The sequence below is a fragment of the Gymnoscopelus braueri genome (assembly GCF_963280865.1).
Source record: "Gymnoscopelus braueri genome assembly, chromosome: 7".
NCBI lineage: Eukaryota > Metazoa > Chordata > Actinopteri > Myctophiformes > Myctophidae > Gymnoscopelus > Gymnoscopelus braueri.
Genome location: NC_137608.1, coordinates 49,543,103 through 49,567,838, shown reverse-complemented (window position 1 = coordinate 49,567,838; position 24,736 = coordinate 49,543,103). Strand labels below are relative to the sequence as shown.

The following is a 24,736-nucleotide window of genomic DNA, read 5'->3' as shown; positions in this document are numbered from 1 at the left end:
CTCTTCTTCTTCTATCAGGTCGTATTCTGGTGCCGACAACCAATGAGAATCTCTAGACTCCTCCCACACACCCAGGTTCACTTCCTCTTTCTTTTTACTAAACTTTTTTTTTGGTTTTTCAATGTATAAAAGTGTATAAAACTAGAAAACATACACAAAACAACATGCTTGTGTAATAAGTGAAACAGCTAGCCTGGTAAACCATCACTAGCAGATCATTCCATCACTAGCAGGATCAAAGACAGAACATTGTGGTCCAAAAGTGAGTGTTCTACCAACTGAGCTGGGCTTCCTACTAACACTATTGACAAAGTTTTGGTCAAATGTTGTTTCTACTTTGATGGTTACTGTAGTTGCAGGGAGGGTGCTGGGAGGTTAGGTTTTTTAAGTAGTTTACTAATAACTTGTTCATGATCTATTATCCATTTGTAGCATAGTTTTAAATTGTTAAATCATTAACAAACATTTAACAAGTTATGAATGACATATTAATAATAATTTTGGAATGATTAATTTACTATTATAAGGGTTATTATTTTAAAGTGTTAATATGTTCACACAGTTGATAAATTCAGATTCTTATTGTTTTTTTGTCTTTTCAAAGAACACCTGGGTGTGTTTTCAGAGAAGCAGAGAGTCATCGCTGCTCCACGGTGGAGGGAGGACGAAATACATGTGTGTCCATTCAGCTTTTAAATAGTCATAACAGCAGCACAATGATCATCAACTTGTTTCACTAATGTGTCCTTTAAACAATTCAAAATGCTAAATGGCTAGCCAAGGCTAACGATAATTACTGTCTTTTCCCGGTGTTTCGCAAAGGTTGAAGTGGTTTTGAGGTGAGATTAAGGTTAGGGTTAAGGTTAGGTTTATAGACATAGTGTTTGTGAGGTTAAAGGTCAGGGTTTAGGGTTAAGGTTAGGTTTATAGACATAGTGTTTGTGAGGTTAAAGGTCAGGGTTTAGGGTTAAGGTTAGGTTTATAGACATAGTGTTTGTGAGGTTAAAGGTCAGGGTTTAGGCGCCACCTGGGCAACACACCAGAGGAAGAGGGAGTCCCAATTAGTGTGGGCGGTTCATCAAACTACTTTGAATAGTTTATGTCGTCAGAAAACACAAACATAATATTTCAGTTCTACACTATATTGAAACATTAAATAAATGATCACATACACAATCACAGTTCTTCAGAACATTAATATTAATATCCATCTGAATGGAGGAGTCAACCAAGTTTGTGAAAAGGGTTTTATTATTTTATAATTGACCATAAGTCATTTATTATGTAATCATTTATAATGTGTGATAATGTGTTACGATCATTATGACATCACTGTTTCCCTGAGGGTCAGCTCTAGGGTGGTCTGAGGTGATGGGTGGACCTAAACCCTCTAGGGTGGTCTGAGGTGATGGGTGGACCTAAACCCTCTAGGGTGGTCTGAGGTGATGGGTGGACCTAGACACCTATAGGGTGGTCTGAGGTGATGGGTGGACCTAGACCTTCTAGGGTGGACTGTGGTGGTGGACTGCCACAGTCTATGACATTAATGGGAAACACTGATTGCAATCATTTATATTAAGTAATGATTTATATGTAATCATTCATATGTATAATGAGCAGGGGAGCAGATAGGGGGGGGGGCACAAACAAGGATCATTCTCATCAATAATATCACCAACACAGAGTTCAGTTCTTATTTTTGGATCCTGATTTGACTAATGATCAATACATCCAGTAATCAATACCTTCCGTTTATTATCAATATCTACTGTAAATTATTGATATCTAAAATGCTTAAAAACTGGGCAGGGCTTCCTGTCAGTTCATAAATAATAATTCATTACTCAGCACTAATTGAAGGACACATGGTGAAGTGTCCTAAATGTGTCCTATATGTATAAACTTCAATTTATAACATGATCCATACATTCAGTTTATCCTGTCCCATCGTCCCATGAGGTTTTAATTATTAATTTTAAGTATGTTAATTAGGAGAATGAGCGCTCATGGTGTGACAGTGGGTACCCCATTCGGATGCTTACTAAAACAAAGAACAAAATATGTGTCTAATTCTGACAGTTTAGATATTCCTTGATCAGTATTATTTATCTTGCCGTTTTTCATCTCCACTGTTGTGTTTCTATCCGTTCATATTGGCTGAACTTCACTCATTAAACTAGTTAACAGCTCTGTGGACAAGTGATGAAGATGATGATGATGATTAAGCTTGTGGATTCATTTATGTTGTTGATGATCAGGACACACGGGTGGCAAAAGCTAATCCTTCAAAAGGTATTGTGTTTACTGTATGGGAGAATGATTTCAAAAGTGGAATCACTTTATATATTTCAAATTGTATCATTTATTTCTAAATATTTTATTGGAGGAACATGTCAGACATGTCCCCTCCTTCTCCCCTGGGATCTGGGCCCCTGATCATGAATGGTTTGAAGTTCAGATGTTAGATTTTGGCTTTAATTTGCTTGGTTTGAATGGAATGTCACAATATCAATAAAGGAATGAGAAAACATAATTGTGCCTCATGTTCTCTTACATATCACTGCATGTTGTTTGCCAATTTCAGCCAATCAAGAGAGAGTGCCCATGCATCAGCTGTTTAATGTGTATGTGCATTTGTTTAGTTAAGAGCTGGAGACACAATTGGAGACTCCTGTTACTGAACAAACACTCTATAGCTATGATTACTATCACAATATAGAGCTATTTAACACTGTTACTGAACAAACACTCTATAGTAATGATTACCATCGGGCGTTATGGTGAAATTGGTGACCTGCTGAAATATGTGACCATCTTGTGAACACAAACCACTGCCGTTTCTTTATTAACAGAGTTAAACCTAGTATACTCTGTTGATAAACAAAGTCAACAAGATGGTCACATATTTCAGCAGGTCACCAATCTAACACTAACACAGCCATGCTGGAGGATGGAGGAGGCAGCAAGTTGAGCATTGGGATCTGGCTTTTGACCAGACCCTCACAGCGCCATCTACTGGACCATGTACGTACGTTACATATGCCATAGTAGGCCTACTTTCTACATACAAAAATAGTGATCATTCAAAGGAAATCACATAGATTTCAGTTCAAAATGAAACAATTTCCAAGTTTAATATCCCAAGTCTCTTTCAAAACTGAGTAGATATACAAATATTAAAGGAACATTACAGTCATTTAGCAGAACTACATACAAACAACCTACCTACAAAAATAAATAAAGGTTTAAAAGGGGTGGCATTACACACAAACATTTTTGAATCACACACTGACTCCAATATTTAAATTGCTTTTTAAAAGAAAAGGCACAACGAACACAACACATTGATTAGATATGGCCTGCACATCTGACATTTTAACCTGTAACTAAACAAAGTTCACTCTTCTATCATCATGTCATAATCAAACATAACAGTAACTGGACGGAGTGTCTATGCATCTTCAGTTTGTGTTCGATATCAAGGTTATTCCTCCAAATCACACACATTTTAAGAGATTCTCATTCATCGTTCTACAGACAAATCTATACAACACCCCACTGAGGAGAGTCCTCAATGCGTCATTGTCCTTCTAGCCCATCACTCACCCAGTTTACTACATAACCACAGGTTCAAACACCCTTCATCTACAGCAGGGGTTCCCAAAGTTGGGGTCGCGACCCCACTTGGGGTTGCGGGACACTGACGGTGGGGTCGCGAAATTATTTTGGGTCATTAAAAAATAAATTTAAATTTTTGAAATTTGTAATTCAACAGAATGGATGAAATACAATCTAAAAATGATTACAAATGGTACATTTTACCATTTTAATACATCGCAAATGCGCACCGAACGTGCGAGTCAATGGCCGCATTATTTTGGGGTCGCGGGCTGAAAAGTTTGGGAACCCATGATCTACAGTACACTCAATTCCACCTCCTGCTACTACACAGTCATTGCACTTTCCCCACTGTTCTAACCCTCAATGTCCAGTGGGGGGGTTGACTCTACATCAGACTGTGGCCAGGGGTCGATCACTCCCTGCTATGTCAAAGCCAAAAATGGAAGAATCCATCTTCAACTGCATTATCATTTCTCTACCGTTGAACTTTACCCTTCTACATCCAATTGGCACTTTAAAATATTATGGCCATCCACAAGCAGCAAACTAATGGGGTCCAAGCACAGAATAGAAGATGTTAAAGAGGAAGGTGATGAATTAGATAAAGATGAAGTTTCCAACACCTGTATTAAAGACAGCTTCCAACTATTACAATTGTACAGACATTAATTTAAGGCCAAATATTCCAACAGCTTCATTAAAAATACCTGGTTGGGTGATGTTTGGACAAACTGACATTGATTTCTAGCCAAATGTTCACAGAGCCCATGGTCCATGTATTTGGAACCGAAATTGCTATTGTGTGATTTCAAAGTAATTTTACACAGGGTATGTTTCAGGTACTTACATTTTTGTGATGATTGGCTCAATTTATGTACTGATCCACGCCCTCAAAACTAAAGATATCAACACGTTGTATGTCAGTTTTTATAAGCTTGATCCAATAATACTGTTCAGGAGGAGTCTGTCTCTCTCCTTTCGCCTCACCTCAGCGTTACCTACTGTACACACCTGTCTCCACTCCCTCATCAGTCCTGCAGTATCTACTCACCTGCTGTCACTTCCCTCGTTTGTTTGCCCCAACGGTACAAGACGGGACTCCTTTGGCTCATTCTCTACAAGTTCTTAAAGCATATCACAATGTTTCAGTTTTGCCTCCCTTGCCATTTCTTTTTTTGTGTGCTTTTCCTTAAACGGCACAGTACTTAAGATTTTAAATTGAAACTTATCGTGTTCGATTATTTTGTAATGGGTCCTCACATCAGATTTAAGGTACCGCTCACCTGAATCTAAATAAATAGGATCAATCTAACCCCACATTCCACCTTAAGGCCATGCATATTTGCAATGCCCATTTCCAGTAACAAACATTTCACTTTCCAATGGCCACTTCCTTCAAAGCTAAGTGACTAGTGCATTAAAGGGCAATCTAGGGTCTTCCTCCTCCTCCTCCTCCTCCTCTAAAACCGACTGAACATCTGGTCTATCAGGACAGAACATTAACCGCAAAAGCGCCAAGGCAACACGTACCAACAACCTTAACACCAGAAAGGCAAATGGCACCGTGATCTCCATCAGGTGAAAGATAGATGTGCTAAATCTACTCAAAATACACGTTAGGAAAAACGTCCCGAACGCTATACTCGGATACAACGCTAGCTTCGCTAGCATAAAGGCATGCTCTGATCCACCGTATCTCACTTTTGGGTGCAGAGTGTTCCGTTCATCAAACAGTGCGACGATCCAAATGGCTAGCTGGAATATGCCCGCAAAGAAGATGATGACACAGCTGATCTGAATGGCCTCCAGCTCGTTGCGGGAGTTGCGCGGGAACTCGTGGGTCAGCTGGTAGGCTAGAGGCAAGCCTCCGACGAAGGCGAGGGAGAAGGTGTTGAGAAGGCCCATGAAACGCGTGGCTCTGGTGACGTGGAGGAAGAGGGAGTGGTGGACGAACCAGAGGAGACCGACGGTGGCGAAGGAGCCGAAGTAAGCCAGGAATTCCGGGCCGTAGGCCTGCAGAGCTGCGACCAGACTGCCGCCGTACTGCTTCTGTACCGTGTCTGCATCGGGAATGTTGTCCTCGCTGAAGGCCCCACAGGACATGGAAACGGTGATTAGTTCAGATTTTCTTTGACACATCGATATAAAACACAAAAGAACCGCTCAAGTCGACGGACTTGATGATCCCTTGGCACATGTGGCCTGCTGTACTGAAATGTTTCAGTGAAAATAATTGATTTAAAAAAAGGTATTTACCCTCCATTAATCCTACTGTATTATGACAACAAAATAAAGGGATTCAACAAACCAAATGTCCAGGATGAGGAGTGTGGCTACGATGGCGTAAACTCCGTCACTGAAAGCCTCCACGCGCTCTTTGCTGAGGGGTTCATTGGGGTGGTACAAAAACATCTGCATGGACTCTGGAGTCTCCTCCCTTTGACCTGAAACAAACATACATTCATATTCTGTAACAAAAAAAATCTAAGCAGAAAACCAAACTGGAGCCTATGTTCTAATGGACCCAATGTAGTTATTGTTTAGTTATAAGCTCTTTAATACTTTTCATTGGTTAAATATGTATAAATCCACAGATAGACCACTTAACTTTAACTTTCAAAATCTTTCAAAAAGAATAGCTGAGCTAGAAGAACATGCACAGGAGCTCTTAACACCTTTACCGCCGGGCCCGTAGTTCTACGGGCCGTTAAATCCAACGGTTAAGCGCCGAGCCCGTAGTCCTACGGGCTGCGGTCTTTTCGCGCATGCGCGGTCCGGGTGCACTTTCGGAATTTTTTTGATCCACTTCCGTTTCCGGTTTGATGACAGGAAATAGAATTATTTGGGATCCGGTTTCGACGATCACGCCCGCTCCCATTCTACAGACGAAACTGAAACTCAATTCTCTTCCTGTAGTTTTTTCTCCTCGCATTTCACTGTTTAACGTAATCCGCTCTAACTACAGTCATGGAAGTCCGTTTGACATGCGGTCTTCACTGGGAGATACAGGGAGATCTCGCGGACGTAAACAGACCGTTCACGGCTCAATCTTAAGGATTTTAACAAGATCTATGGCGACATGAAAAAAACAAAAAAACAACAAAAACACCTTGGCAGGTGAGTACATTATTATGAGATTAACCTCTGGCGGTGGATGTGTTAACCAGAGCGGAATTACGTGCTCCAGCTTTAGGTGACCACCTACCCACCTTCACGGAGGTCACTTATCCAGCTAAAGATCCTTATTGATAAGATACCAACTGGCTCTACTGCCCAACACTGCTTAAGATGAACCATTCCTTACCGATGGCTTTGCTGCGACACCACTTTAACGACTGGGTGATGTATGGCAAGAAGATCACAATGGCTAAGAGCACATAGGCCTGCGAGACAAAAATGAAAACAAAGTTAATAATAATAACTTTATTTATATAGCGCCTTTCAAACAAAGTTACAACGTGCTTTACAATAACAACAGTTAAAATAGTCAGGGGATATTAAAGAAATCTTGGAATAAATTCCTTACCAAAAAAAAAAATCTGCATTTCAGTCTTTGTGAGATGTGTTACTAGACACTTTTACAAACACATTGGTGAAGATGTTTTTTGGTAAGGAATTTATTCCAAGCTTGGAACATTTTCTGCTAATATCCCCTGACTAAAAAGTACAAATCAGACATTAAATTGCATATATAGTACAACAATTAATAATCTAAGAAAAAGCTGTGCAAGTTACTAGTAGACACAACAGTTCAGGTGCTCACTGGATGCAGGAATATTAATATGTTTATGACAAGATTTTAAGAGGTCTTATTTAATACTTCTGCCCTTATGTTATATGTAGGGCTGGCCCTACAATCCAAAAGATGCAATTCATTATAGATCCAGTGGGGGGCAACATTGCAGAGCCTAGCAGTGGATAAGAGTGTTTGAGTTTCATATAAACAACACATTTTAAATGAAAAGTAAGCCTAGTAGCTTGGAAAATGTTAAATCCACAAATTTGCAAATGAACTCTTCAGGTTGTGTGCCAAGAAGTCTAATCTGTCCACATTGTCAGGTAGAAGGGAATTCCTTCTCTTATTGACAATATAATATCCAGCCTTCGGAAATATGCGTTCCAATGGAAGTTGCAGGGATGCAAAGACAGTGTTTCACTGCCACTGGTAGTTACGGGTACCGTACTGTTTGGCTTCCACCACGCAAGCTGGCTAAACTACTAACTACCTTGCTTAGTAGTAGTAAAAAGCCAGTCCAATTTAGGTAAGATACTGTATGCTTGACAATTGAAAGGAACTCTAGTATTTAATAAAATATATAATGGGTCAACTTGACTACTCTTAAACAAAAGGCAGTCAGACTGTTCTCTCAACTCGATCTATGACGAGCACGCCAGAGAACCCAGCTTGACCCGTTTCTTGTTGCAAATGAATAGACAGAAAGAGAGAAGATTTTAAAGCACCACCGACCACTTGGAAGAATATGAACGCGAAGATACTGGCGAAGAAGCACATGATGGGAACCCTCATGATGACCTTGAGGATGTGGTGCTTGTAGAAGGTCTGGTTCTCTGAGATCTGGATCTGCTCGTTCAGAAGGAACGGACGGCTGAACGCATAGACCACAATCACAGCCTGGAGACACATGAGAGAGAGAGAGGATAAAGCTGCACTACGTAAGATTTATGTCCTTCCCGCGATTCGAACATGCAGGTCTCCAGCACGGAAAACACCATTTCTGTCACACAGAATGCCTGCTTGGGAAGGGGGTGGGGTGTTGCGCTTCATGCTTCAGGCAATACTACTTTTCAACTAGTAGTGGTCCTCTGCGACCATAGGGTTTAAATTTCCTTGCGTCTAAATCTCCAACCTCCTCACCGTGTACCTGATGAAGACCTGATGGGCGAAACATAGTACTGTACCTCCAATACAATTTGCTCTGAGGGAGCATTTAGAGTGGTGTGTGGATAATTATTTATTTTCTTGATCTTCAGTATTCTTCATCCTGCACCCGTGTTTGTTTTGGATGTGCGTGCATTGCTCTGGAGTGTATCTGTTAGTACTTGAGCTCAAGTAGCAGAGGCAGGGTGAGCTCAAGTGTTCCTTTATTTTGATTAGAAATAAAGGAGAATCATGGCAAACAAATGGAATGGAAATCTTGCATGTCCAAAAATGTTTTTTTTCATGAAATGGAATAAAGAACCTGTGTTTCAATGAATCCTTTACTTTGCATTGGTTAAATAATTAAAAACCCACATACAGACTTAACCACTTTCACAAATGTTCTAAAATATTTTGAGGGACACTCTTATACAACGAAGTAGGGCATTAATTTACAAAGCAAAAACAAACCTAAACTAGAGAATGTGCTCCTCGGGAATGTGCTCCTCGGAGCACAGGTCTCCGCCAGTACTGTTCCTGATTAATCCTGTCTTACCTATTTATATTACATATTGTCACGTGTCACTTGACCAATGTTAGCTCGATCCCGTTAGCTTGACCAATGTTACCTCACTTCAAAAAACATAAATGGCTTTTTGACACACCTATTTATAGGATTTTATTTCGTCATGCGTCTCGCTAGCCAATCAAAAGCATTGGTGACAACATATTGTCACGTGTCACGTGAAGCTTGACCAATGTTAGCTTGGCTAGGGGGGGGGACACACACAGCGGGACAGAACGAAAACATACTCTCCACCTCTGGCGGAGACAAAAATCACACCCAGTGTGAAGTGGGCGGTGTGGTCATCACAGTGATGGAAGCTCACTACTCACTACTTTTTGAAGTGCATAGTCCTATTTATAGGTTATTAATGTCATCATGTGTCTCGCTAGCCAATCACAGTGCTGAATAAAGTCAGCCAATAGAGTCAGCCAATCACAGTACAGCTAGGGGTGTACTAATGAGCCAATCACAGTACAGCAAATGTGTACTAATGAGGTGTCCCAACCCCACTTATAGGGGCGGCTACACCGCCCAAAAAGTTGAAATATGGAGATACAAGCTTTCTGCCCGGCATCAACAATATGTTAGTGAATTTAAAAAAAGCAATTTATCCTCCCTCAGGGCCCAGAAAATACTCCCCTTTCCCTATTTAATCAGAGGAACTATAGGAACTAGGGGAAATAGGCAAAACAACTGCGATACAAGTATTAAAACTGAATAAAAATCACAGGCATTTCCTCGTGGTTTTGATTCCTCTCTGTTCATTTTGCACAGCAGACTCCTTACCTGAATTAAACCTATCACCATGACACACGCACAGAACAACAGGATCCCCAAGATGTTGTTAGGGAAGGTTGCCATGAGGCTGAACTGCAGAGGAAAGAAAAATACAACCGTGTTACGAGTGTGGAAAAACAACACCAGAGTCACCACGCTTTCTGTTCTGTTGTGAACAAGAGAATCAACTGTCTTTATGTTTCATTCTGAACCCTGTTTAAACAATATGAGCCAGATGAGGAAACTGTGTAAAAAGCAAGTGTGAAGGAGGCATGGTCATGGACATTCAATGTTTAGTCACATGCAACTACAACTACTAAAGCTATTTAACCAAACAGGTTGACTGAGTGAGAACACACTCTTGCAGCAGTGTATAATGATGTAAAAGAACAGAGACTCATACCCTTTCACAGACCCACAGCTGCCTAACATTACAATGCCTGTGAGCAGCACTCCCAGTCCACTTATACTCACTGTGTAAGGTAGAAACGTTATCAACATCATGCAGGCCTGAAACAGAACCGAGAGCAGAACTTAAACAGAGGGAACCTTTTCTGCAGAGAAAAACAGACATTGGCCGGGTTTCCCAAAAGAATTTGAGCTCGTGCGTAGCCTAGAAGCTGCGTAAGAGCCTCCACGCAGCTGCGCAGTAGCAACCCCCCTACGCACTATCTTCGTTAGTAGCAGCTGTGTGTGCCCTACGTGCCATCTAAACTGGCTTCTGGAGACACCATCGTCGTAGGTTCTCAAGCGCACAGCGTTACGTGTGTGCTAAAACTAAATTCGGAGACAGCATGCACGTTAAGACCTCCTGGACGAAGCCTACGTAAAGCCTACGTAAACTACGTAGTGCTGTCCTACGCTACACAGCAGTTTAAACTCCCTTTGCGAATATATACAGTGAAATGGATCATAAAAATACCAGAGCCAACTGTCAGATGTCCTGAAGCAGTCCACTCCAAATACAACTTTTGAATAATATATTTATGAATTAAATTACAGTGGTGAGGTGACATCTGCAAAATATACTTAAAATACCAAAAGTAAAGGTATGCAGAATGTCCCATTTCCCAAATTTAATATGTATTAAAATCTTTTGAAAATAGCAGATCTACAAGCTTGTGAGGCGTTGTGAGCTTGTAGATCTGCTTTCAAAAGATTTTTTAACCATTCATAAACATGGCGAGCGCAACAGCTGTCACTTTGTGAGAGGAACTGGGGACTTTCATCATAACGTTTAACTATAAAACTTAGAAATTAAGGAAACATGCTCACCATCATTTATATACCTTTAGTTAACTTGGCTTATGCTTAATATTTTTATCAGACGATCGGATCATCCGTGAGAGTACAATTTGTAAACTTCGGGTTCATGCATAGAGGACGAAGCAGCGCAGCCGCTCGCCCTACCCAAAAGAACAGATCTGCAAGCTGTCGACACGGCATGTCGCAGTGCGTTGACAGCTTGTATGTCTGTTTTTTTGGGTAGGCATCGCACGTTACGCACCGGCCCGGACGTATTTTTTATATATATATATATATAAATTATATGTGTGTGTGTGTGTGTGTGTGGTCGGTCGGTCTTTTCATAGATCTATTTCGCTACGATAGGTGTTACGAGCGCCCCAGGGCGCCGTGGATTTGGGAACCTACGACGATGGTGTTTCCTGAAGCCAGTTTAGATTGCACGTAGGGCACAACCAGCTGCTTCTAATGAGGGTAGAGCGTAGGTTTCGCCGGGTCCCAGCTGTGTAGGAGGCTCTTACGCAAGCTGCGTAGGCTACACATGACCTGAAATCTACGTGCCTGCTAAGGTACTGCGCAGCCTGTGTGGACGCACGTAAGACCCGTCGTAGGACCTGCGCAGGATCTCTACACAGCATCTCTACGAATCTCTTTGGGAAACACGGCCATTACTATTTCATCCACTCTCTACTACCATTCAAGGAATTACATAACTCTATTTGGTCCATATTAGTTACTAGAGGTTCGGGCCACTACGTACGTGACCCTCACACCTACGTCGCACCGCCGATCCGACCCATATGTCTGAATCATATGCCGGGAGTTTGTCAGAGTACCCGTCTGTCTATGTCCATTTTGTACCCATATATGGAGATATGCCCATACCCTGTATATGGATATGCCCATATATGGGCATATTGGTTGGATCGTGGTTCTGGACAACTGGATATTCATATATGCCCAATTGCCCATATATGAACATATCGGTCGGATCGGCGGTTCTGGACAACCGCATATCCGGTAGGCACCACACTATCTACAGTCCTTGCAGATGTGCAAGCCGAGTTTGAAGTTGGTCGGTCCCATATGTGCACATGACCATATCGTGTGCATAGCAGTCGGATCTGTGGCTCTGGACAACTGGATCTCCATATATGCTTATATATGGGCATATCGGGTTTGTTTATGGTCATGTCTGAGTCAGAGTGACGTGGCTGTGGTCCGCCGGCCGGCCAGCCAGCCGATCCTCCCTTAAGCCAATTTTAATATATAGGATATGAACTATTTGTAAAGTAATAACATTTTAGTTGCAGCCAGTAAGTGATATTTTTTGTTAAAATAAGTGTTAAAGAGCTCTATATTGTGATAGTAATCATTGCTAGTGTTTGTTCAGTAACAGGGTCTAGCCATCTCTCCAGCTCTTTAGTAAAAAAATCAAATACATTTTCATGTCGGGATAACAATTTTATCCAATCAGGATAGAGAACTTATACTGGATACAAGATGAACAAGTGAAATTGGAAGTGATTACACAAAGACATTAGCAGACAAAATTGGAACTGGAACACTAAAGTGAAGCTGATGAATGGGCACGCTCTCCTGATTGGATGATATTGGCAACCCACCTGAACATTAACTTTCTGTTTATTGAAGAGCTGGAGAGACCCCCTGTTACTGAACAAACACTATAATTATAGCTTCAAATGTATAATGAAAAACATTTTGTTTCAACCAAAACATATCACTAACACCACCTTAAAGTCACACCTGTTTGACACTTACGAGGTTCAGAAGTGCAAGACTATCGTCAATTCGTTCAATGACTTGAAACAATCTGTGAAAACATAAAACAGGAATGAATGACAAACATGTTAGAAACAAAAACACTGTTACATAAAAGATCATGTGAAACAAAACTGAAAATCTATAAAGTTATAGCATATACCTAACATGAGCAGCCCATGCCATAGTGACAATCATGAATGTCATCAAGTATACAGCGATCTTTGTTGACAGCATCAGTTGAATGCTTTCCCTTAATTCCTAACAGACAAACACACATGGATTTACTATGTCATAGAACCTTATTATTTACAGCAATTTGTTTGTTCTGCATCAAGAGTTTGTTATACTAGCTCATTATTACCTCGTTATCTGCAATCTTGGTATGTGCAACAGGTAATATCTATAAATAAAAGGAAAAAAAGCAGTTAGGTAAGTGTAACAGGTGGAAAACGTGTGTTGTTAAACTGGGGGGAGGGGTTCGGGATGCATCATCCAAATGCATATCATTATATTATAACTTTAATTAGCAATTTGTGTTTTTCTTTTTTGTTTTAATTATTTTTATCCCTCGATTTTTGTAACCCAGTGCCAATGCCTAAGTTGTTATCCTGGCCGCTACTCTCCCTCTGCCAGTCAGGGGAGAGCCCCGAACTGAGCTCATGCTTCCTTCACTGCATAAGGAGTGAGCAGGCCGCTTCTTATCACCTCGCCTCGGAAACCCATGCCTTTTTTACTTATCACCTGACAGGGGGGAGTTTCCCCGGTAGGACGTAGCGCGTGGAAGGAACACGTTATTCCAACCAGTTCCTTTCCCCTCCATCAGGCGCCCCGGCTGACCAGGGGGAGGCAGTATAGAGACCAGGATTACTGCATGTTTTTGTGAGGGTACCTACCCTAGGGGACACGGGGAGAACATGCAAAACTCCACACAGAAAGGCCCTTTCGCCAACCCCACCTGAATTATAAATCAGTGTTTATGTCCTTGACTCCTTATTGTCCTGACATAATAAATGTAACGTTAACGTTTGTAATGTCTTCCTTACCATGACAGTAGCTATAATAGTAATGTGGTGTTGTAATGCAGTCCTACCATGACAGTAGCTATAATAGATCATAATAATGAGTTGTAATGCAGTCCTACCATGACAGTAGCTATAATATATCATATTAATGTGTTGTAATGCAGTCCTACCATGACAGTAGCTGTAATAGATCATAATAATGTGTTGTAATGCAGTCCTACCATGACAGTAGCTGTAATAGATCATAATAATGTGTTGTAATGCAGTCCTACCATGACAGTAGCTATAATAGATCATAATAATGTGTTGTGATGCAGTCCTACCATGACAGTAGCTATAATATATCATATTAATGTGTTGTAATGCAGTCCTACCATGACAGTAAAATAGATCATATTAATGTGTTGTAATGCAGTCCTACCATGACAGTAGCTGTAATAGATCATAATAATGTGTTGTAATGCAGTCCTACCATGACAGTAGCTGTAATAGATCATAATAATGTGTTGTATTGCAGTCCTACCATGACAGTAGCTATAATAGATCATAATAATGAGTTGTAATGCAGTCCTACCATGACAGTAGCTATAATATATCATATTAATGTGTTGTAATGCAGTCCTACCATGACAGTAGCTATAATAGATCATATTAATGTGTTGTAATGCAGTCCTACCATGACAGTAGCTATAATAGATCATATTAATGTGTTGTAATGCAGTCCTACAATGACAGTAAAATAGATCATATTAATGTGTTGTAATGCAGTCCTACCATGACAGTAGCTATAATAGATCATAATAATGAGTTGTAATGCAGTCCTACCATGACAGTAGCTATAATAGATCATATTAATGAGTTGTAATGCAGTCCTACCATGACAGTAAAATAGATCATATTAATGTGTTGTAATGCAGTCCTACCATAACAGTAGCTATAATAGATCATAATAATGAGTTGTAATGCAGTCCTACCATGACAGTAGCTATAATAGATCATATTAATGTGTTGTAATGCAGTCCTACCATGACAGTAAAATAGATCATATTAATGTGTTGTAATGCAGTCCTACCATGACAGTAGCTATAATAGATCATATTAATGTGTTGTAATCAGACAATTGTTCAAGTCGCTCCGGTCCGAGTCCAAGTCGAGTCCCAAGTCATTTGGTCCCAAGTCCAAGTCGAGTCCCAAGTCGTTTGGTCCCAAGTCCAAGTCGAGTCCCAAGTCATTTGGTCCCAAGTCCAAGTCGAGTCCCAAGTCAATCCAACCCTCAGGTCCGAGTCCCAAGTCGAGTCCCAAGTTATTTGGTCCCAAGTCCAAGTCGAGTCCCAAGTCAATCCAACCCTCCGGTCCGAGTCCAAGTCGAGTCCCAAGTCATTTGGTCCCAAGTCCAAGTCGAGTCCCAAGTCTTTCTGTTGTGGGCAAGTCAATAATGCATTTAACTTGAAGGTTAAGGATGATTGTATTTTAATATATTATAAGAATAGTATAACTATCTGTGAAATATAACCCATTTATTTCACAAAATAATGTGTTGGCAAATGACCAATATTTAGTTATATAGGTCTCAATATGTCACATTCAGCCCTGGACTTCACTGACTGAAGTAGGGCTCACATTAATAACATTACAGAATGAATTTTACCCACAAGTTATTTTCATTCAAATGAAATGTGAATGAACTTGCTCTAATATTGACTTTAGTTGATGTTTCAGTCTTTAAAATATAGTATTTCTTAATTATTAAATAATTACAGCTTGTAGATTGGCTATTTTCACGATTTCAAATTGTTTTTAAATAATAATGAAAAAGGAACATACAAGATTTCCACCCGACAGCCATAATAAATAGCCAATATATGGTTCTGTATCAGTAAATGAGTCCGTTTTTGCAGATTTCATTCTAATTGGCTACTATGCCTGCATATGAATTTCATGAGCCTGGGTAGGTCACCCTGGCTTGGCGGAGATATGCCCTGTAGCGCACACTCTGCACAGCAGCAGCAGGTGAAAGCAATTCACTTAAACGAGGGTTGTGTTGCGCACCAAAAAAACGGACTAAGACTTTATTGCTGTTACCATGGATAAAGTAAATTCGACAGTGGTGAGTGACTTTCATGTTTACAAGTACGTATATCTCGCTGGCTGGTGCTACTGTTGTTGTTGGGGTGGCTGGGGTCATAAACAAAACACGAACTAGTTGCATCGCCAGGCGTTGTGAGCTTGTAGATCGCTTCTTTTGGGCTGGTTTTCCTAGACCTGGTTGCTTGTTTTTCCTCACAACACTGGCACTGATGATAACTAGACGGCAGCCGTCATAGAATCAAAATGACCCCGCTGGGAGCGGTGGTGGCGTTTGTGGTAGAGTGAGCATGGATTTGTATGAAGAGAGATTGCGCATTTGCGGTAGAGTGAGCATGGGTTTATATAAAGAGAGAGAGCACATTTGCGGTAGAGTGAGCATGGGGTTGTATTAAGAGAGATAGCGCATTTGCGGTAGAGTGAGCATGTGTTTATATAAAGAGAGAGAGCACATTTGCGGTAGAGTGAGCATGGGGTTGTATGAAGAGAGAGAGGCATTTGCGGTAGAGTGAGCGCATTTCACACACAGATCATTCATAGGGGAAAAAACAAAACGAGTCATTAGAGTAATCTTGTCTCGAGTCGAGTCGAGTCGGGAGTCATTGGCTAGCAAGTCCGAGTCGAGTCTCAAGTCTCGTTGGTCTTTTACCTTCCAAGTCCGAGTCGAGTCGCAAGTGTTTACCTTCAAAGTCCGAGTCGAGTCGCAAGTCGTCAAATATGCGACTCGAGTCAGACTCGAGTCGAGTCACTATGACTCGAGTCCAATTGTCTGGTTGTAATGCAGTCCTACCATGACAGTAGCTATAATAGATCATATTAATGTGTTGTAATGCAGTCCTACCATGACAGTAGCTATAATAGATCATATTAATGAGTTGTAATGCAGTCCTACCATGACAGTAAAATAGATCATATTAATGTGTTGTAATGCAGTTCTACCATGACAGTAGCTATAATAGATCATAATAATGAGTTGTAATGCAGTCCTACCATGACAGTAGCTGTAATAGATCATATTAATGAGTTGTAATGCAGTCCTACCATGACAGTAGCTATAATAGATCATAATAATGAGTTGTAATGCAGTCCTACCATGACAGTAGCTATAATAGATCATAATAATGTGTTGTGATGCAGTCCTACCATGACAGTAGCTATAATAGATCATATGAATGTGTTGTTGTAATGCAGTCCTACCATGACAGTAGCTATAATAGATCATATTAATGTGTTGTAATGCAGTCCTACCATGACAGTAGCTATAATAGATCATATTAATGTGTTGTAATGCAGTCCTACCATGACAGTAGCTATAATAGATCATATTAATGTGTTGTAATGCAGTCCTACCATGACAGTAGCTATAATAGATCATATTAATGTGTTGTAATGCAGTCCTACCATGACAGTAGCTATAATAGATCATAATAATGTGTTGTAATGCAGTCCTACCATGACAGTAGCTATAATAGATCATAATAATGTGTTGTGATGCAGTCCTACCATGACAGTAGCTATAATAGATCATAATAATGTGTTGTGATGCAGTCCTACCATGACAGTAGCTATAATAGATCATATGAATGTGTTGTTGTAATGCAGTCCTACCATGACAGTAGCTATAACAGATCATAATGAGTTGTAATGCAGTCCTACCATGACAGTAGCTATAATAGATCATAATAATGTGTTGTAATGCAGTCCTACCATGACAGTAGCTATAATAGAGATGAGTGCGTCGCTGTAGGCCAGCAGTCTGTGAGAGGACTGTGTGCTGCTGTGTCCAGCAGGCGCTGCATGATGATGATGATGGTCCATCATCATGATGATGTTCCTCCTCTGCTTCTCCATGTCCTCCTCCTCCTGGTAGGCCTGTCACAGTTATTACATCATTTGCATAATCGCAATTATTGTTTAAAAAGGCAAACAGAAATGTATTTTTTAAATTCTTATTCCAATGTTCCAAGCCAAATAAACAATTAAATCGTTATAATCTCCAATTATTTGCATGGCAATTAATCTATTATGACCTCCTGGTCCACAACAACCACATTAATCTAGCCTTAGGCTTTAAGCCTTGGATCAAGACTATCATAGATGTATTGTATCGAAGTCTGTCTTTTACTTTCGTGTCTAGTCTTGGCCTGCACCCCCCAGCCAGTGCGTCCTGCACTTTCACCAGTAAAGCCCGTACTTCTCCATACATGTACAAAACAAATATATAAGGTGCTTACCCGGTTGTTCCAAATGTTAAGTCACGCTTCGGAGTCTTTGCGCAATGTATTAGTCCGTATTTCTCAATAAAGAAGTGTTTTAATCCCGTCTGTGGCCGAACGCCATTCCCCCCCCCCCCCCCCCCTGGTTTACTTCCTGTTTACAGTGAGTGTAATTCCGCCTTTCACCGGATGCGTCCCGTCACTGCCAGCTTTGTAAGTGTGCTGCGTTTGTGTACCGGAAGTTGAGAGCTGGTTAAGTCCCGGGAAAGACGCACTGTGATTGGCCAGTAGTCACTTTGAGTTGGGGCAAACGCAGTCCCCACCAATATTATTATTATATATATTATATATTATTATTTACGATTCTGTGCCTATCGGTACATAACTCGGACGGCGCTTATAGTCGACTATCAGACCATCGGCCGGTCGTCGCGGGCGCGACTCCTCTGCCTCAAGGTCTGCTGAGTCGGCGCGCCTCTGTCATGGTCCAAAACTAAACTTTATCGGCAAAAAAAAGTAGTTGAGGATTGAAAACGTTCTTTTCCCAAGCGGGAGTCGACCCCAGACTCCCAGTGGTAGTAGATTGGGAGTCTAATGATTAGCAAGGTGCGCCACTGTGGCCGGTACTGAGATTGGGTATTTGGGCTGTATTAGAATGTGACGTCCTAACTCTTCTATTGTAGAAGAAAGAAGTCCCCGTCCGCGCCCCCGCCCAAAAGGGGGAGCCTCGCCCCTAAAAAAAGCTTTAAAAAAAAGCTATATGGAACTCTGACTGGTATTATTTTAAACTATGGAATTGGAAATAAAAGACCATATTCACATGGTGGCCATTTTAGCATTTAGCATTGAATAAACAGGGTGGCATTTCATTAACTTAATAGCAAAATGGCCACCGTGTGAATATGGTCTTCAGAGACCACACGCCCTTGTCACCCTGCATAATAATACATATGTGCAGAGTAGACCAGTGGAGTGCTCCAGCATTTTATTTGGGTTTTCTCTTCTGAAGTGACCAGATATTTTACTTTCTGATTCAAGTTGTCCCCCTTTCTTTCTTTCTTTCTTTCTTTCTTTCTTTCTTTCTTGTGTTTCTCTTCAACATAATCAGAATCATCTTTATTGTCACATCACAGGTTAAATGTGTAAGTGTAAGCATAGTAAGAAGTGGGTGAATTATTTTTAGCGCAGCTCCATCGTTTTAGTTATTTTCAGAAAGAGAAAGAAAAGAAGACGGGGGAGGGGGGCAAGGAGAGAATGAAAGATGAACTAGAAAAAGTGCTCCTCGGAGCACAGGTCTCCGCCAGGTCAGGTACGTTATTGTGGCCTCCTGGTGGTGCTATAATAGGCCAATGTGAAAAGGGTGCCATTTATTCTTAGGTCGTTCACGGCAATCGGACACTGCATTCATGATTTGAGGCATTTTGTTCCAAAAAATTGTTTTGCTAAATTAGACCTGCTGGTGGCGCTATAACAGGCCAATGTGAAAAAGGTTGGCATTTCGGTCTTGGCCTAGTGGGAATGTGTTTGTGAAATTTCACGGAAATCGCAAGCTGCGTTCATGATTTGAGGCATTTTGTTCAAAACGGACCAATCCTGCAAATTTTGGAAGCGAACCTTAGCCAATGAGGATGGAATATGTGAAATCGGACAGATCCGTGTTGATCACATGACTATAGAGATACTGTGTACCGAGTTGCATGACGTTTGGATAAAATCTGTAGGAGTAATGTAAAAAAATGGGCTTTGCACAAATCGGCCTCCAGGTGGCGCTATAACAGGCCCATGTGAAAAATTTGAGGCAGAGGTTCTGAATTGGCATCCAGGGAGTGTGTGTGCACAGTTTCGCAGCGACCGGGCCAACGGTGCCAGAGATTAGCTGCTAACACACGGACAGGACACACAGACACACACACGGACACACGGACGGACGGACGGACGGAGGGTAAAACATACTCTCTCGCCATGCCTTTCGGCCTGGCGGAGACAATTAAACAAAGATATTTACATACAGTTTGTACATGAGGTTAGACATAAGGTGCATAAGGTACAGTATGTACATTAGGAGACATGAGGTGCATAGACATAAGGTGCATAAGGTACAGCATGTACTTGAGGTTAGACATAAGGTGCATAAGTTACAGTATGTTCATGAGGAGACATAAGGTGCATAAGGTACAGCATGTACATGAGGAGACATAAGGTGCATAAACAGCAGCTATATACTGTTCATGATACAGTATGTGCAATAATCCAGACTGTCGTCTTCTTGGAAACAGATGATGTAACATCATATCTTTAATCTGATTGGCTGATTCTTCTGAACTAGAGAACGAGTCCTCCTTCATTCTCTTTCAGACTCCAGAACTTCTCTTTCAGTAAACATCTGTTTATTCTGATCTGTTTATTCTGATCTGTTTATTCTGATCTGTTTATTCTGATCTGTTTATTCTCATCTGTTAAATTCAGTTCAGTTTTGACCAGTGATTATGAAGATTAAAGCCACCCTCCTCATCCTCTCCTCTGTACTTCATGTCAAAGCGATCCCAGGAGGTAAGTACATTATATTTATGTTATTATATAATATATACATGTATATCTACTGTTATTATATAAAACCAAATATGAATAATGCACAATATAAGCACATGACACACACACACACACACACACACACACACACACACACACACACACACACACACACACACACACACACACACACACACACACACACACACACACACACACACACACACACACACACACACACACACACACACACACACACACACACACACGCACTTACTACCTGTATATACAGTATTGGATCTTGAATGTTGGTCTAAATACAAACATTAAAAAAAGATGTTAGGAACTTTTGTTGTGACATCATGAAATAAATCATTCTGTATGAATTACTTTCATAATAAACGTTTGACAGGAAGCTACTTTTAATATCCAACCTCTCACTTCATATAAGAACAAAAATGCAGTGGTGTAAAGTAACTAATTACATTTACTAAAGTACTGTACTCAAGTACAATTTTGAGGTACTTATACTTTATCTTTACTGGAGTATTTCCAATTTCCAGTACTTTTACTTCTTCTCCACTACATCTCACAGGCAAATATTGTACTTTTACTCCACTACAATTATTTGAAAACTTTAGTTACGAGTTACTTTAGATCTGCTATTTTCAAAAAAAATTGTACTTTTACTTTTGGTATTTTAAGTACATTTTGATACCTATACCTTTGTACCTATACCTTTGTATTTTTTTTAATTCCAGACAGTAACAGAGTACTTCTAAATTGCAGTATTGATACTTTTACTTAAGTAAAATATTTGAATACTTTTTCCACCACTGCAAACATGATTGTTTAACATGATGATTATGTGTTATTGTCACTGTGAAGAAGTTTGTTGTTGATTTTAATTTCATCTTTGTTTTATTTCCAGTGTTCCATGAGGAAATTAAAGTCCTTGGCTGTTCAGACACAGTTAAAGACCCATATAAAGAGTACATGTTTGCACTGGATGGTGAAGTGGTGGTGTACGCAGACTTCAACAAAGGGAAGGTGGTGGAGCCTCAGCCTCCGTTTGTAGATCATATGACCTACCCTGCAGGAACTTATGGAGCAGCTTTTAATCAGCAGGGGGTCTGCAAACACAACCTGGACACCATTCGCACTGCCTTGAAGAAACCACCAGTGAAAGGTACATGAATACTATGAACACAATAGTTATTAACTAAAACGGTTGAATATATTTAACATGAATGAAAATGTTTAAACATGTATATTAAGCATTTATGGTGAAATATTTTCTAAATAATATGTATTTCTAGTAAACATGAATATGTGCTCAAGGAGTACAGCCTGAGCTGTAGGTGAGGTGTAGATGGTACAACGATGTAGATGCAGTGGTGTGTTCTACCGTGTTACACTATATACGTAGTATACTGTAAAGATTTTCTTTTTGAAGCGTATAGCATCCAAAAAACGTCTGAGGAAGCGTATCCAGTGTTGATTTGGTGAATCTATCTCTGGTGGGACACTATTTTAAAGACGTCACGCGCACGTGGCTTAACACCTACACTACAGGTCACACAATGGACAATTGATATGCATCTAGGCTCATTCCTATGTTAATTCACCTGGTGTGACACCCGGCAGTCGGAAGCCTTTGTTGAGGTGTGAACTTAAGGGTTGTTTTAATGGATGCATGTGCGTGTGCGTGCTCCTGCTCAAAAGACTGGTGGGACGGCGTGTTACCGCGGCCCATGACCAATGACCACTGAGCGTATCTGATACACTTTCATTTCTTTATTTGGATTTTAAATTAAAAGACATAATGAATCATGTCAAAATCCAAGATAATACGATTATACAACAGTTACCATCAAAATGTTCCTGTGATTCATGAATTAAATTACAGAGGTGAGTAACTAAGTACATGTACTCAAGTACTGTACTTATTTACAATTTTGAGGCATTTGTACTTTACTTGAGTATTTCCAATTTCCAAAACTTTTACTTCTACTCCACTACATCTCAGAGGCAAATATTGTACTTTACTCCACTACAAGTATTTGAAAACTTTAGTTACTAGTTACTTTGTAGATTTAGATTATTATTACAAAACATACAGTAACCACTTCAGCCATATAGGCCATTTGAAAATAGCCGATCTACAAGCTCACAATGCGTCACTGATCACGATTTGATGCATTGTGAGCTTGTAGATCTGCTATTTTCAAAAGATTTGTATACATTTCAAAACTTGAAATGGGACATTTTGTATAATGAGTACTTTTACTTTTGGTACTTTAAGTACATTTTGATGCAAATACTTTTGTGCTTTTACTCAAGTACATTTTGAATTACAGACTTTTAATTGTAACAGAGTATTTCTCTATATTGTAGATCTGCTATCGGCTGGGGGTGGGCGTGGCTTATCACCTTGGGGGGTTGGTTTGAATCTCTGGGTATGGCCTATCACCTTGTGTAATCATATTTGAACTCGGGACCTCCCAAAATAATCATATTTTTGTGTGCTTGTAGATCGGTTATTGTCACAACGTTTGCCTCTCTCTTATTCATTTGACAATTTGGCCAATTTGCTATTAAAAAGGTCTTAAGTCATTAAATTGTCACTTTATAAATGTGCAGATACCCTGTATCCATTTATACTAAAAGTTGGTTTGTTTACTGTTGAGTGAGAAAACAATGTTACCTATTAAGCTAATCATCTGGGGACCCCAAAATAAGTTATCTGAGGACCCCCCAGAAGTCAATGCACTCATTCAATTATTTGAATTGAATGATGATTTATTTGATACATTTGGGGGTTATATAAAAGATTGCAATTTAAATTCAAAAGCAACAGTTTAGTGTTTTCGTTTATGGTTTGCAATGCAGGCTTTAATTACAGTATAAATAATGACTTTTATTTGTTTAATATAACTCAGCTGATTGTTATAATGATTGACCTGGTATCCTATAGTTTCTTTGAGGCTCTACATTGTTCTCTCTACTCTCTACTTATGTGACTATTTACCTTGTTTGCTGACTAGAGTCAGTGGTGGGAAAAGTACTCAAATGTTTTACTTAAGTAAAAGTATCAATACTGCAATCTAGAAGTACTCTGTTACAAGTAAAAGTCCGGAATTCAAAATGTACTTGAGTAAAAGTGCAAAAGTATTGGCATCAAAATTGACTTAAAGTACCAAAAGTAAAAGTACTAAAATGTTTGAAAATAGCATCTACAAGCTCGTAGCGCGGCACTCGACCTATTTTAGACTTTATGTAGTGACATATTTGGCCGATGGGGGGCAGTTAGCCTAGTGTTGATATTATACAGATGATAATAAAACTGAACATTAATGACATTTTTAATTGTTTGTTTCCAGATGGATATATGTTCTATGAGACTCACCGCTGTGTGTTTAACTCCAGTGAGCTGAAGGACATACAGTACATATACTCAGGGAATTTCGATGGTGATGAGCTGCTCAGGTGGGACAGTAGAGTAGATCAGTTTGTTGGATACACTGAGTATGGTGTGAAGAACGCAGAGCGCGGCAATAAAAATCCTGGAATACTGGCTTATAGGAGAGCACAACGAGAGGTATTCTGCAAACACAACATTGAGATCGACTACTCCTCTGTTCTGAACAAGAGAGGTGAGCTGATCTCAGAGCAGCACTCAACACTCATCACCTCATAAACTATAACATGAAATCACATGATTCTATTCAGAGATGATTAATGGTGTTAATATTGATCTGATAATGATTATAAAACATTACTTAATCTGCAGAGAAACATTTCAGATCCTCTTAAACACTTAAAGGAGTAGTTCACCCCAAAAATGACTTATTTTCTATCAATTACACCCCACGAAGCCTTGAATTCATGGAGATTTTTTTTGTTTTTATCTCATTCCTGAGACAATCATTTGATTACCGGTGGAAAGATGCTAATGTATCCGGTAGGAGACTCAAAGGAGACTCTTTGAGTCTCCTATCGGAGAGAC

The 24,736-nt window shown here is 40.1% G+C and overlaps 1 protein-coding gene and 1 long non-coding RNA gene across 2 annotated transcripts; one reads left to right on the top strand and one right to left on the bottom strand.

Annotated features, from left to right (window-relative positions):
- The first annotated feature begins 16 nt into the window (after nt 1-16).
- LOC308088073 lies at nt 17-2,533 on the top strand. Its single transcript, XR_013933404.1, has 2 exons — nt 17-75; nt 605-2,533. It is a non-coding gene; the product is annotated as an uncharacterized lncRNA (long non-coding RNA).
- A 2,349-nt stretch (nt 2,534-4,882) lies between these two features.
- Nucleotides 4,883-17,833, bottom strand: LOC308089102 (endosomal/lysosomal proton channel TMEM175-like; the record flags this gene model as incomplete). Its single annotated transcript, XM_080433673.1, has 10 exons — nt 4,883-5,704; nt 5,930-6,065; nt 6,926-7,004; nt 8,090-8,254; nt 9,855-9,938; nt 10,320-10,355; nt 12,873-12,924; nt 13,036-13,133; nt 13,237-13,275; nt 17,690-17,833. 10 exons carry the CDS (start codon nt 17,831-17,833, stop codon nt 5,023-5,025), a joined length of 1,515 nt encoding a protein of 504 aa, XP_080289799.1. The 3' UTR covers nt 4,883-5,022.
- Between the last annotated feature and the right edge of the window lie 6,903 nt (nt 17,834-24,736).